The sequence below is a fragment of the Notothenia coriiceps genome, unplaced genomic scaffold (genome assembly GCF_000735185.1).
Source record: "Notothenia coriiceps isolate Sejong01 unplaced genomic scaffold, NC01 NC01_scaffold00011012, whole genome shotgun sequence".
NCBI lineage: Eukaryota > Metazoa > Chordata > Actinopteri > Perciformes > Nototheniidae > Notothenia > Notothenia coriiceps.
In genome coordinates this window covers 131568-145613 of record NW_011343713.1, presented here as the reverse complement: position 1 = coordinate 145613, position 14046 = coordinate 131568, and the positions used below count along the sequence as shown (strand labels likewise).

The 14046-nt window shown below is 39.3% G+C and overlaps 2 protein-coding genes and 1 pseudogene across 2 annotated transcripts; 2 read left to right on the top strand and 1 right to left on the bottom strand.

The window, feature by feature from the left end:
• Positions 1-253: 253 nt before the first annotated feature.
• On the bottom strand, positions 254-3427 carry si:ch211-198p11.6 (keratin-associated protein 5-9). The gene is made up of 5 exons (XM_010772265.1): positions 3245-3427; positions 2511-2572; positions 2315-2425; positions 1568-1705; positions 254-670 (listed from the first exon to the last, which is right to left on the bottom strand). Exons 2-5 carry the CDS (start codon positions 2535-2537, stop codon positions 584-586), a joined length of 363 nt encoding a protein of 120 aa, XP_010770567.1. The 5' UTR covers positions 2538-2572; positions 3245-3427; the 3' UTR covers positions 254-583.
• A 3533-nt stretch (positions 3428-6960) lies between these two features.
• eif1 (eukaryotic translation initiation factor 1) lies at positions 6961-9610 on the top strand. The gene is made up of 4 exons (XM_010772264.1): positions 6961-7140; positions 7856-8019; positions 8194-8295; positions 8399-9610. The coding sequence occupies exons 1-4, from the start codon at positions 7110-7112 to the stop codon at positions 8441-8443; spliced, it is 342 nt and encodes a 113-aa protein (XP_010770566.1). The 5' UTR covers positions 6961-7109; the 3' UTR covers positions 8444-9610.
• Positions 9611-11764: 2154 nt separating this feature from the next.
• On the top strand, positions 11765-12435 carry LOC104946428 (GTPase IMAP family member 7-like; annotated as a pseudogene).
• Positions 12436-14046: the final 1611 nt, after the last annotated feature.

Genomic DNA, 14046 nt, shown 5'->3' with positions numbered 1-14046 from the left:
GCCATTGCTCTTAAAAGATCCAAAAATCCACGGTTGTCCCATTTAGTCACAAATAGTTCAAAGTATTCAGTGAGAGAGGATAAAAGGATAAAAACCTCCATTCTGCTATGTAATCCTGAGTCAATGGATATCAATATACTACTGTATATCAAGTTATAGCACATGTAAAGTAGATTAATAGTTAACGGATAAAGGAACTAAAGAGGAAATGTCATTTTTTGGCTGATATAATAATTAAATATGTAAAAATCAATGAACTTCAACACACTGATTTAATCTGTTTCACAAACCTACCAGGTTGAAAAAATACCAAAGGTACCCAAGTTTAGAGAATGAGAATAAAACACTTTGACACAGTCTTCAACATGTGAAAGCTAAAAGGAGTTCTGCTGAGTAACACAATAATTTTCAGTCTTTTTAAAAAAAAATGTAAAAGAAAAAAGAGAAATAGTCCTGGGTAAAGATGCTGACCATGAGCGCCTCTGATTCAAGTCCTTCCCAGTCACTTTCCTCCCTTGGTTCCTGTTATCTCTCCACTGTAAACTCTAAAAATGTCCCTGTAGCATTAGTGCACCAGCATCCTTTACTTGATCCTGATCTCGAAGCAGAGGCAGTTGCAGGACTCACACTCCGGGGGCTGACAGGTGCAGGCGCAGTCCCAACATGCACACTGTGGGGAAACACACGAGACACAGGAGTTCACAATAAGATAAATATAAAAGCTCTGTATGGTAAGCTTTTTGCCTAGGGGGGCTAGATAGAAAGGTAGGTGTGTGTGTGTGTGTGTGTGTGTGTGTGTGTGTGTCGGGTGGGGTGGGTGGGTGGGTGGTGCCGGGAGTTTGTCCCGTTGTAGGGATAACTAGAAGCAAAATCTATAAACTCCATAAGAACCCATTTCTCACAAGCCACATACAGAACGTACTGACACTACAATCAGTCTCATCTCAGGCAGACCAATCAGGTGAAACTTGACTTTGTTCAAGACCGATTTGTGTGATTTGTTTGTCTCAAGAGTTTGACCCTTTAGAATCAGAATCAGAAACAGGTTCATGTATTTCCAAGTAGGTTTACACATACAAGGAAGTTGCTTTGGTGTTTAGGATGCATACATACAACACAATAAGAGAATGTAAGAAAAAGACCATGGAGTGTTTTCACAGACTTATTTGAGCTGCAAACAGTTGATAAAAATACAAATTTAAAGAGAAAAGGAAAGCTTTTTGAATATATACACATTGGTTTTAAGTCTTTGCATGTCAGAGAGACATACATACATAAGTGGCTAGCAAGGACAGGAAAGGGTAAATCCAATTTACGTAGATTTTTATTGCAGAACCGGAACTAAAATGAACCAATATTTGCCTCTAATGCTGTGGAAACTAGTCAAGTCTGAGTATTTTAATAGCCAGAAATCTCAAATTTGCGTGACGTAAGGCCCCTATTTACAAAGCCGTATGCAAAGATTAACTATTTAACATAATACAATGACAGTATGCTCAGCAGGAATGTGAAGAATTCATGATTACACCAGTAGTTATACTGTGTGCAGTATGTGGCGGAGACTTACAGAAGGAGAAGGGCAGGAAACGGCCCGACATGAGCGCAGGGTCGGCAGGCGACAGTCACACATCTCTGCTAAACTCTTACACTGCGCACATATGGACATTTCTGGACAGCAGTTACAGCACTTTGAAGAGCACCGGTCCTTTGAGAGAGAGAGAAAAAACATAATCACTTTCCACACTCCGTACAGATAACACTTAACACTTATTAAGCTGCGCATTACCTAATCGACTACAAACTGTGTTCAGGTGAGTTTTTTTTGTTTTCTTTTACACGCAAACTTTAGTTATTGAGGGTGGTGTACAAAAGACGAAGATAGATGTTTCTTTACTTAACTCTATATGATAATAAAACCCTTGAATCTTAAGATTAGATGCAGCATTGCCTACATGTTGTGTCCCTGTTAAATAACTTATAAATGATAATTAACCACTCTTAAGCCAGACCCTTTTTCTCAAATGTTACAATCACACCTGATAAAGAACTCAAATTATCTCAGATATCTTTCCTATAGTATTGAAAGCCTGAATAGATAGATTTGCAGATAATTAATAGCTGTGTTAGGAGAGCAAGGCTTATCTGGTGCTGCTTTTCAAACACCAGAGGGAGCCAACATCAAAGCCTTTACAACTTCAGCATAGTCCACTTTAATTACAGTTCCTCATGTGTCTACCTTTAGTGCAGGTTAAAGGTAACAACACGTATTCATTTTACATTTTACAAACTGCAGTAAGGGTAACAGGGCACCAACCTTTAGGCAGTATCTGATCCACAGCCCGATCCCCAGGACGATCATGTAGAGGCTCAGAGTGATCATCAGCACGGCAGGCAGAGGGATGGAGAGCTCCCAAATAGGCAGCACCTGAGGAACAGGACCAATGAAATATATAAGGATATGTCACTGAGCAGAGATTAGTGTATATTAATAAATCAGCATTTATTCTTACTGGCATCGTCTCTTCCTGAGAAGACATCTTTAACTGTCACAAGGCTCACATCTCTGGGGAATCTGGCAGGAGAAGAATAACAGATAGAACAGATACATTTATTTTGGCTTTAAAAAATCTCTTTAATTTTCTTCATGTGAAATGTTTAGTATAGTTATAAGTCTAAAGCATGTGCAGGTTTCTCAATGTTCTGTACTGTATTGTTCTTTTCTCTACAACATACAGTATGTGTAACAGCTGTAGTTACATTTCAGATATATATTAGATCATAAAACGAGATGAGCTCATACAATTCCACCAGCTTAAATGAGCTTGACCTGTAACAACCTTTTACAGTCTCTATGGTAACTAACAACATTAAAATGCTGGTCAGCAATGTCTCAATAATAATCTAATGTATAATGCAATACTTATATATGCACAATCAGTACTTCTACTTTCAATATGTTAAGGACATTTAGCTGATTATACTTCTGTTCTTATACCTGACTCATTTTAGTCACACCAAAATACTCCAAAATACTTATCTATGTAAAAGTACACAAGTAAGTTAACTGTGGCCGTAAAAAGGACTCAAGTATTTGTAGTAGGGGGGTCCCTTTGATGGGACAAAGTTGTTTTAAATGTTCGTGAAAGAAAGAAAAATACATTAATTGTATGTTTTATAAAAATGAACAAAGAATAACGTTACAGGAGAAGCATTAGCTAACAATGCTAATGTGCTAATGTCTCACCGTTCTGAATGGTCCTGTACTTTCATAAATGAGCCTTGTGTAATTAATATAAACGCTGGTATATGTGAAGTAAAGTCACATCACCATGTTACACTTTTGTATAAAAGTGTAAAACTAAGAGCGAAGCCTAAATGTGAAAACAAACGGGATGAGCTTCGGCGGAAGCTGCTGCGTTGCCATGGAATCAGAAGGGTCTTCTTCTTCTTTTTGTTTAATGGCGGGTGGCACCATCGCCACCTACTATGCTGGAGTGGGAAAAATTCAGTGAGCTACAAGTAAGAAAAAATAAAGAAAAATAACACAATTAAAAAACAAAAAGAAAACGAAATCCTCTTAATCAACCCAGTACTTTTGAAGAACTAAAATAAAGCTTTAAAGTTGTCCTTGTCGCAACTCAACAGGTTCTTAAGATTTAACATTACTACTCCACATTTCTTTAGCTTTCTCTTCAGTTTTTCTCTGTATGTTTTATATCTGGCAGTGACAGATAACATGTTTGGCCGTTTCTTCGTCTAAGCCACATTCACATGCTCCTGGTGGATGTTTCCCAATTAAATGCATTGTTTTAATCCTGTGTGCCCTAATCTCAGTCTTGTAATAATGTGTTGCTATTTCCTATTGTTTTAAAACCTCCCACTTTTTCCTGTAGGCTATTTTATAAAACAGTAGTCCTTTTTTCCCTTCATCCCACTGCTTTTGCCTCCATGATATGTTTCCGTATTATTGCTTCAGCTCGATTTTTACTAAAAAATAGCTTCTATAATTCTCTCCTGCTTAAGGTGTGGAACACCAGTGAGCTGTGGTGTTCCACAAGGAAGCATATTAGGTCAGTTACTGTTCCTAATTTATGCAAATGACATGTCATCAGCATGTGACTGCAACTTGTTCCTGTTCGCGGACGACTCAGCCCTGCTGGTCTCTGACAGGAGCAGATTGCAGGTTGAAAAAACCCTCAGCTCCGAGCTCGGCAGAATCTGCACCTGGCTCGCCGATAATAAATTATCATTACAACTGGGTAAAACAGAGTCCATTCTCTTCGGTTCGAAACATAATCTCAGCAAATCCGACGACTTCTCAGTTGCAGTGGGTGACATTATTGTCACAAGTAAGTAGGAAATTATACCTAGGATCTATTCTGGAGGCAAACCTCTCCTGTGACAAAATGGCATCCAATGTAATAAAAAAAGTCAATCAAAGAACTAGATTCCTATACCGGATCTCCTCTCTGGTAAACAAAAACACCCTGAAACTCTGGCAGGAGCACTCATTCAAGGGTAGGCCTACTATGACTATGCTTGCACGTCATGGTACCATAGCACCTCCAAGGCGCTAAAAATAAAACTTCAAACATCACAAAATAAACTGGTCAGACTACTGCTTGAACTTTCATCTAGAACCCACCTCACCTCTGCCCACTTTGACAACCTAGGATGGCTTAGAGTAGACGACAGATTACAGCTACTTGCAATGGGCCTGGTCTACAAGATACACTACACCTCTATGGTACCCGTGTACATGTCAAAATTCTTCCCAAAGGTCAAGGAATACCATGATCATAACACCAGAGGGAGCTCCACAAATCATTTAAAACCCAGATTTGGCACAAAAAAGGGGGAATAAACGTTTCGCAATTATGCCACATCAAGGTGGAACGCTCTTCCCACTACTGTAAAGGAAAGTAAAACTATACTTACCTTCAAAACCTCTCTTAAAGAGCACCTTCGGGGGAGAGCATTGCAAAACTGGCTCCGGTAATGGTACAAATCTCAACCTGTCGTACAATGGACAGCTTCCCCCCCCATCTATGGATATACTCGCATTTTAGACTCTGTTACTAACTGTATATCTGTAGACTTGGTATGTCTTAAATGTCCGGTTAGGATGTATTAGAACGAAATCTAAAATGAAAATTGTAAATAAGCCATCTGTATGTAAAAAACCACCTGTATGTAAATTGTAAATAAGCCATCTGTATGTCAAATATGTCTTATATGTCTTAAATGATATGATGAATTGGAAATGGGGGACCCTGATGTAAACAAGACGAAAGTCTTTCTCTGGTCTGCATCCCCTTAACAATTGTATGTTTTGAGCTGTACTGTACTGTACCCAATATACAAGCTGTTAATAAACTTTTCAATCAATCAATCAATCAATGCCCCTCTGGGCTGGAATCCCCAAATCTAATTTCTTTTTCAGTATGATGTAGCCTATATAATGACTCATATATGTCATAGTAGTAGGCTATGTCTAGTCTGTTTTGGGATGACATGAACTATAATCATATCAGGGCTAGCGAGTCTGAATATACTAGCCTTTTTAATTTGATGTTGTTCTATCCACTGCAATGCATTAACTATAGCCAACATCTCGACTATGTATAGAGATTATCTGGGGTTCTTATTTGTACGTTTATTTATATTGTATAACATAATGTAATGGATGGAATAATATAGTCAAATTGGCCCTCAGAAGCAGGGCCGCCCCTGGCCAACTTGTGGCCCCACGCAAAGTTATGTGATGAGACCCTCTGTCGACGGGGGGGTGCTAGTGGCGCACGCACCGGAGCCTCGCAGCGGTGAAACTGTGGCGCGCTTACGGTACGTCCACACGGCAGCGTCGCGTTGAAGCTTGCCGGTGGGCGTGTCTGGCGTGCGACCAACAACCAACCACATTAATCTCCCACCCCGGACACACAAGCACGCAGTTTGATTGGCTTGCGCTTGTACTGGCATATGATTCGATTGGCTGGCGCTTCCTCCAACGCTTGAAAAGTTGAACTTTTCTCAACTTTCGAAGCAAGCAACGGAAGGCAAAGTGACGCGACAGAACCACAATGCAGTTTGGCAAAGTGTGACGTCACCCCATTCAAAGTGAATGGGTAGGGTCTCCGTTGCAGCACGCAACGCTGCCGTGTGGACCTACCGTTGCAGTAATTGCGCCGCATATGCAGGGGCGCCGTAAGGGGGTGAACAGTTCTAAGTGCCAGTGACTGACAGGGGCCCAAACAATTTTAGAACATTAAAAAAAAAAAGTTTAAGTAACCAATGTGATTATCTTTTCATGTGGCCCAAAACCCCTGGCAGCGCCCCGGCGCATATGCGCATAAAGGTGCGCCGCATTTTTGTTTCGGACGAGGCTCCCTCCGCCAGGTGAGGCCCCACACAGTCTGCGTGATCTGCGTGTAGGGAGGGGCGGCCCTGCTCAGAAGGGACAAATAGTTTGTATACATTATTTTAGTTTTTACATTGTTTAAAAAATCATTCAGAATTAATAATTAAAACTTATTTTTCTTCTTCTTTAACATTTCATTTTTGTAATTCATTCACTATGGCAATCTGAAATAACAAATCTTATCCTCCAGGATTAACAGACACCGCATCACACATAAAACATTTATTTGGGATAATAACATCTCAGTTTAGGTGGTCCTTCCTTCTGAATTATAATACAATATTGGCAACCATATTAAAAATTACATTTTTCTGGTTCAAATTGACAGAAAAAAACATGTGTTTAACAAATGATAAAAAAGGGAAATGTTGATGTTTGTGATGTTGGTAATTTTCCTGACGATATGATTACGTCACTTTTCCAGTAAAGTTGAGAAACGTTCGGGCGTGGCTGCAGTCGACGTCTCGCCCGTACGTAAACTACGTAGTGACGTTGTTTTCAGGGCGGGGCTATAAAGCCTTGTTTTTCAGTGTAACTGGCTGAAAGAACTCCATTTTGTGAGAGCCGTCGAAGCAGACCCTGCACCGTCCCCGTCAACAGGAGACACTTAGAAGCGACAAATAAGTCACAGTTAGCCGACGAACCGCTCGTTTATCAAGTTATTATCCGAAAGGAAAGCAAATCTTATCGTATGTCCGATATCCAGAACCTCCAAACTTTTGGTAAGTGATTTATTTTATCAAACTAACCCGGCAGACATTAAGATTGGGGGGGGGGGGGGGAAGGGCGAGAGCTAGCGGAGCTAACGGCTAGCTTCTGCCTCACGTCGAGGTTTTAATTGCGTCGAAAATGGATTTAACTTTATCACAGTTCTTGTTTCTTAAATCCATCGATTTGAGATGGATCAGTAAAGCCAGACATATTTAAGTCTACTACTTTGAACTATTCATGGATAATGTAACCGACTAGCCGGCCATTTGCTAAAACTGCCGCCATTAGGCCTACATTCTGTTACGTTAGCTTATTCTTCACTGTGTTACCGTTGAGATGGAACTATTGTGATGTGGGCTGATTTCAACATACATTCATTCAACTTGATTATAGATGTATTCTTAGACTTCTAATTTACGCACCGAAAATGAAAGTTGTCGTGTCACGATTGTGGTTTTAATGCACAATCGTGTCTGCTGGCTAGCTATGGCTGCCAGGCTTTAGTAAGCAGTATATTTAGCTCGGTACGTCTGCGCAGTTCTTCATCCGAAAAATGGCCCTCCCTAAGAGCTCTGCCAGATATCAACACAAAGAAAATGTTGTTTGGCCAAATCCGTCATACATATTTCTTGAATTGTAACTTTTCTTATGGCGATGCATTAAAGAGGTTTTTCTTGAGCTTAGTCTATTTTTCTTAACGTCTTATGTCATTGTTTACCTCACCAGACCCCTTTGCTGATGCAACTAAGGGTGATGACCGCCTCCCAGCCGGGACAGAGGACTATATCCACATAAGAATCCAACAGCGGAACGGCAGGAAGACCCTCACTACTGTCCAGGGCATTGGCTCCCGCTATGACAAGAAGAAGCTAGTAAAGGCCTTCAAGAAGGTATGGAGAAATATAATGCTTTCCATTAATCTGCCCTTTATCAGTAATCTTCTTACCTTCAATCAAAAATAAATAATCAGTGTTGTGATAGTAAGAACTGCCTTGTTCTAGCAAATGCTTAAAGATGGATTTTTTCCAGTCTATTTAACCACTTTTTTTTTTTTACCTTAACAGAAATTTGCGTGCAATGGGACAGTGATTGAGCACCCAGAGTATGGTGAAGTGATCCAGCTTCAGGGAGACCAGCGCAAAAATATCTGCCAGTTCCTTATTGAGGTAAGCCTTGTTATTATGCTATGCATAATTGTTTGAGTGTTAAGGTACATACTGAGTGCCAAAGGGCGTTTTCTTTTTTTGATCTCTTATTTCTTCTTTGCAGATTGACCTGGCCAAGGAGGAGCAGCTCAAAGTCCACGGCTTTTAGGAGCTGCTAGCAGCCCTCTCCCCTTCTCTTCTAGAAGGCCATTAAACCCCCTCCTCCTCTTATGTGCTGCTGTTGCTCTTCCTTCCCCCTCTCTCCCCCCTCTGCTACCCCACCAGCTCCTATTAGCTAACACGTGAATTACCTCTGACAAACATGGGATTCTGTAACACCAACGCCCCCTTACGCCACCAGGGGGCAGACTCGCTCTCACAAAGACACACCACTGCAGCTCCACACAACATCAGGGACGAGTGGTGATGACCCTCCCACACACTTCTTCCTTCCTTTCCCCCCTGTTTTTGTTAATTTCCTTTTTTAATTTCCCCATTTTAGGTCTTGTGCCGCAACATGGAGGCACCGTTTCATGTAACTTTTTTGTTTTGTACTACAAGGTGTTTCAATAAAACGTTGAGTCTCCACATGTTGGAGTGGTGTCATTGGGAATGGGGCCTGGGTTTGTACAGGAAGGTTGTAGACTTTTAACTATTCACTGCTGCAGGGGCTTTACTCGGAACAGCTGCAGGTTGGAGGAGGGCATTTCTGTTAAGGTGTTCTGCCTCAGGAGTTTGGCAATTTAGTGTCTTCCCTCTTTTTAGTCTTCAATATACTAATTGCACCGTTTCCATGCCCAGCGCATTGTAAAGTATTCACATCTTCACCACCTCCCAGAAATGTTTTTTTTTTTTTTTTTTTTAAATGTCTGATTTTTTTTCTAATTCCGTTTTTTTTTTTATTGCTGCCAATCCAAGTATTAAAGCTAAATCAGGGATTCAGTGGTGTTCTTACTCTGATCAACGTGAGTCTGCATCAGTTATGTGATCAGAGCCCTCCAGAGTAGGGAATTAAATCAAATACTGGTAATATATGGCTGTTGCTTATTTCACTTGAAGTATGCTTTTTAGTTGGTAACATTTGAGATTCATTTTGGACTTACCGGTAAATGAAGTGAGTTTCCTACTCTGGCAGATGACCAGCTTTCCGGTGTGGACTGTAAATGAGAACTACTTACGGTTATGAATATGTGATTCTTTAATTTCCTACAATGCAATAATTTATAAACCTGAGAAAAAATCTAAGTCATGGCCAGTTCACACTGTGCGGAGGGAGTTGGAGAGAAAGTCTTTTTTGCAAAATCCATATTTGGTTCAATAAAATGTCTGCAGTTGATACACATGTCCTGTTTTTTTTGTTGTGTGGGCTTTTTCAGTTGTCCTCTCCTTTTGGTGTTGACCATACTTGTCACACACTGCAGAGTGTATTAGGACGCATGATAATTACCAAAATCATAGATAAGTCCTGGACCCTAAATCATATTGTACTGAGTAAAAAATATGTATTGCTCTATTTAAACAAGAGGGGGAAATATTTAGAGGGTTTATTACCAAATGCAAGGTAAAATAAATAACTTGGTCACAGTACCTAACTAGCCACTTACCATTTTTTAATTTACACTTACAGTTGTGTTCATACTTAAGACCATTCTCCAATTATTTGAAGGCTTTATTTTATCAGATATATTATATTTATTACCATGAGGACCAATACATTCTGGTCAGCATTTAGCATATGTTGAATTATAATAAAAGAAACCACACAACCAGAAGCACATGAATATCTCTAACATGTTTTTGTACCAGTAATAACATAACAATTTACTTAACATGTTGCTGAAAATGGACTTAAGTCACCTATGATTCTTTCAACAGGGATAACCCCTTCAACTTCTTTCATGTTTTCTACACAACAACCATTTAATACTTGCACCAGATTGGCTGTTATTTGTGATTGAGCTGATTTAGGGAGGATATCAATATCCCAACATAAACAGTGAGGAGAATATCAGATTACTTTACAACACCAACATGTCTGGCAGAAGGATTCACCATGGTAAGTATATTTAATAAAAAGTACTCCTACTTTCATAAGCAGGTTACTTTTAGGAGTAGCATTTATTATTGATGTAACAACCGACTCTCCAAACAATAAACATTATTATTAGCTGTATGCGGAGCTGAACCCTGTTGATAGTATTTTTTTATTATTATTATAAGAGCTATATGTTCTCAATGTTTTCCTTCTGCTTGATAGAAATTTCCAAACTCATTTTTTAAGACACTTTTCACATTTATGTACATATTTGGCGGTATACAGCGCGGTGCTGCTGCTGTGTCCGACTCGGTGTGCGGTGGTGTTGCACAGGGTGTGGGTGATGGTGATGATGTTCAGGAAAGGGAGGTGGTGGTTTTGTGTGAAGTAGAAGAAAAGGAGGATGGGAGAAATAAAAATAAAATACAATCTTTAGATTCTGTTATTTATTTTTTAGAACTTTTTTATTACATGTGCACACAATTTCCCCTCAAGATGTATACGTTTAATAGATAATATTAACAAAATTGGTAATAAACTCAGCTGTTAAAATGATAGGCAACCGTTTCCTCCCTCTAACACAAGAACTAGTAATAATAATGGTTATAACAGTAATATAATTTGATTAAAAAAAATAATAATAATCAGTACTGAGCTACACTATAGTAATTAATGAACAATTCCAATTAAATGATGTGGTTTGAAGGAAACTCCTTTTTTGAAAATCCATTCCAACCAGATTCTAGGAGCCGATTAGTGGTGGGAAAAAAATCCTGAAAAGTGATGCCATAATGTTCAAAACAGATCAAAACTCGAAAGGGTCAAAGCATATGTAAAGGCTCAAATGAATCATTCATGCGGAAAGAGTCGGTCTGCTTTTGAGAAAAATGAAGTTCTAGTTGGAAGATGGGCTTGGTCTAAGCGGGTGTTGGAAGTAGGGGGTTATTTGTCTCACTCCTCCCTGCTTGAAGCTTTTGCCCTATTTAAGCTTTTAAAAAATAACTTTGGAGACCACTTTGGATAACACCAGCCACAACGCCAAATTGGGCTAGTTGTGAGAAGAATGGGGAATTGGTGTTTCCTAAACTTTGTACTCCCTACTTCCAGAAATCTTACTTCTACCATGCCAATCTTCAAACTCAACTTCGTTTTGTTCTCAACTGCACCTGTAACGTAACGTGGCAGCATCTTTCAAAGTTGTGATGCTAGGTCACAATTTACCGAAACAAACTCGTTTTTCTGTAGTAGTTCCTGTTACAGTATGTTTCCAGCAACACATTTTCGCATGATGACACACAAAGACGTTCACAAGGCTGATAGAAAGTAGAACTAACTTTTCTTCTGCTATCTACTAAGGTGTGGTAGCAGAAGAAAGGTTAGATCTACAAGAATGTCATCAAACTTGTGTTGCAGAATTTTGTCTCATTGTCATGCTTAAACGCTTAACACCAATGACGGCCTTGTTGTTGTTCCCTAGATAACAAGCAGGCCAGAAAGCTGCAGATGGTGTTGGTTGGGAAGAAGAAAGTTGGTAAGAGTGCAACAGGAAACACCATCCTCAGGAATGAACAGTCTTTCGAGTCGCGGATCTCTTCCACCTCTGTGACACAGAAGTGCCAGATGAAGAAAGGGCGGTTTAATGATCAGGAACTGGCTGTTGTTGACACTCCTGGCCTGTGGAGAGGCAACCCTGACAAAGAGATGAAGGCGATCCAGCTGTGCCTTGAACCCGGCCTGCCCACTGTGTACCTGGTCGTGTTGCAGCTTGGCACATTCACTGAGGATGAAAGGCAAATGGTGAAAATAATCCAGAAGGCCTTCGGTACAGAGGCGGCATATACACCATGGCCCTGTTCACCAGAGGAGATGATCTGAGGGCTGATGGAAGGTCCGTTGAAGAGTTAATCGGAGAAGATTCTGCCCTGTGTGACTTCATTAGAGAATGTCATGGGCAGTACCATGTTTTTGACAACAGAGAAAAAGATGATCCCTCCCAAGTTAAAGAGCTGCTGCAGAAGATCAACCGCATGGTGAAGCACAAGGAGAAGCTAACTCCTTCAAAAAAAATCATCACTCTATGTGCAGTGATCGCTGTCATAGGTATTGGGAAACGCATTGTTACTTGAATGCTTTCTGTAGCTTTTAATAGGAAATGTACCACCACGTTGTCTTGTTTTGAAAGATTTAGGTCCAAGGTCCTACATTTAATGTGCCCTCTGCCACGTTTGACCTGCCTTCTTTGCATACTACAATGAATTTTTTGTAGACCACCCAGTAGTTATTGCAGATGAACAAAATTACCTTTGTTTTTTATAGGAAATGAATTGGACATCAAGTCCCGTCAAGTCATTGGTGTAAGAGTCCAACGGCTTGGGTTTTGGTGTTTAACATTAACAAAAGTTAACGAATATTAAAAGGTATAAGTACAAAAATAAACTAAGAAAAGAAGAACATACAAACAAAAAGATGTAAATTACTATAAAATATGTACATATGTAATATAGGTGTAATATGGATGTAATACATCATTTCAAGTATGACTAAAGTGCCATAATATAATTATACATCACAAAGTATGAGTATCATTTTTGAAACACCACATTGAAACTCAGTGTAGGGGGGAAGTAAGTGCAAATGGTTTATCATAAATAACACATCATAAATTGTTTTCTTTTTTGAAGGATGTGTATCACCTATGGATTAATTTGTTTAGAACTTGAAATAAGGACCAATCTCAGGTTGAAAATAAATCAGGATAAAAGCGTCAAAATGTATCTATACAAGTTGTTACAATACAAGGAATCTTTAACATCACATTTATCTTGTTGATAGAGTGGGATAAGATGGTTTAAGCCTGAGAGACCATTTTGATTATTGATATCATATCAGAGACCCTCAATATATATATAAAAACATCAGGATGACTCTTTCTTGGTAAACATCTGACTGGGCTGTAATTTTACATCTGGTATTTTTTTAAATTAGACAATAACAATATTATTGACAACATTTCCAACAACACCTTCTTCAGAAAGTCATTTTTTAAGGAGAATAACTCCTATATAGTATAAACAGACAGATCAGACTCTGGATGGTAAAGGTGGTATACTTTTGAATGCTCCCAACATATGTGTTTCCTTACAAAGTCAAAGATTATGTATATATTCGTAAATATTACATTACATTGCATTTAGCTGACGCTTTTATCCAAAGCGACTTACAATAAGTGCGTTCGACCAACAACATGCAAACTTGAAGAAAACAGAATCATATAAGTACATCAGGTTTCCTAGAGCTAAAACTAAAGCTTTAGATAAGCCAGTCCTTTGTTAGTATATAAGTGCTTTGTTAATAGTTCTATCGCTCGAAGTGGAGTCGAAAGAGATGAGTTTTCAGTCTGCGCCGGAAGATGTGTAAGCTTTCTGCTGTCCTGATGTCAATGGGGAGCTCATTCCACCATTTTGGAGCCAGGATAGCAAACCCACGTGTTTTTGCCGATGGGAACTTGGGTCCAAATTATAACAAACTGGACTCATTGTAATTATATAGAAGACTGGTCTTTCAGTTATTATATGGGGTTTATTCAGTGTGCGTACATTAAACACAATTGTTACATTTAAAAGAGCACTCCACATGTGTTATAAATCTCAATCTCTACATGTATGGCATCCAATCCATTCCTGTGTCTGTTGAAGTGGTCTCTTAGTTTTTCCAGAGCTGTCTTTTTAAACACTTTA

What these genes read in the sequence shown, in the direction of transcription:
- si:ch211-198p11.6 (XM_010772265.1), bottom strand. Translation starts at nt 2,537, where the DNA reads ATGTCTTCTCAGGAAGAGACGATGCCA. An exon ending in CTCAGGAAGAGACGATGCCA is followed by an intron (nt 2,426 to 2,510) that starts GTAAGAATAAAT and finishes CCTGTTCCTCAG; the next exon opens with GTGCTGCCTATTTGGGAGCT. An exon ending in GGATCAGATACTGCCTAAAG is followed by an intron (nt 1,706 to 2,314) that starts GTTGGTGCCCTG and finishes TCTCTCTCAAAG; the next exon opens with GACCGGTGCTCTTCAAAGTG.
- eif1 (XM_010772264.1), top strand. Translation starts at nt 7,110, where the DNA reads ATGTCCGATATCCAGAACCTCCAAACTTTTG. An exon ending in TAGTAAAGGCCTTCAAGAAG is followed by an intron (nt 8,020 to 8,193) that starts GTATGGAGAAAT and finishes TTACCTTAACAG; the next exon opens with AAATTTGCGTGCAATGGGAC. An exon ending in TCTGCCAGTTCCTTATTGAG is followed by an intron (nt 8,296 to 8,398) that starts GTAAGCCTTGTT and finishes TCTTCTTTGCAG; the next exon opens with ATTGACCTGGCCAAGGAGGA.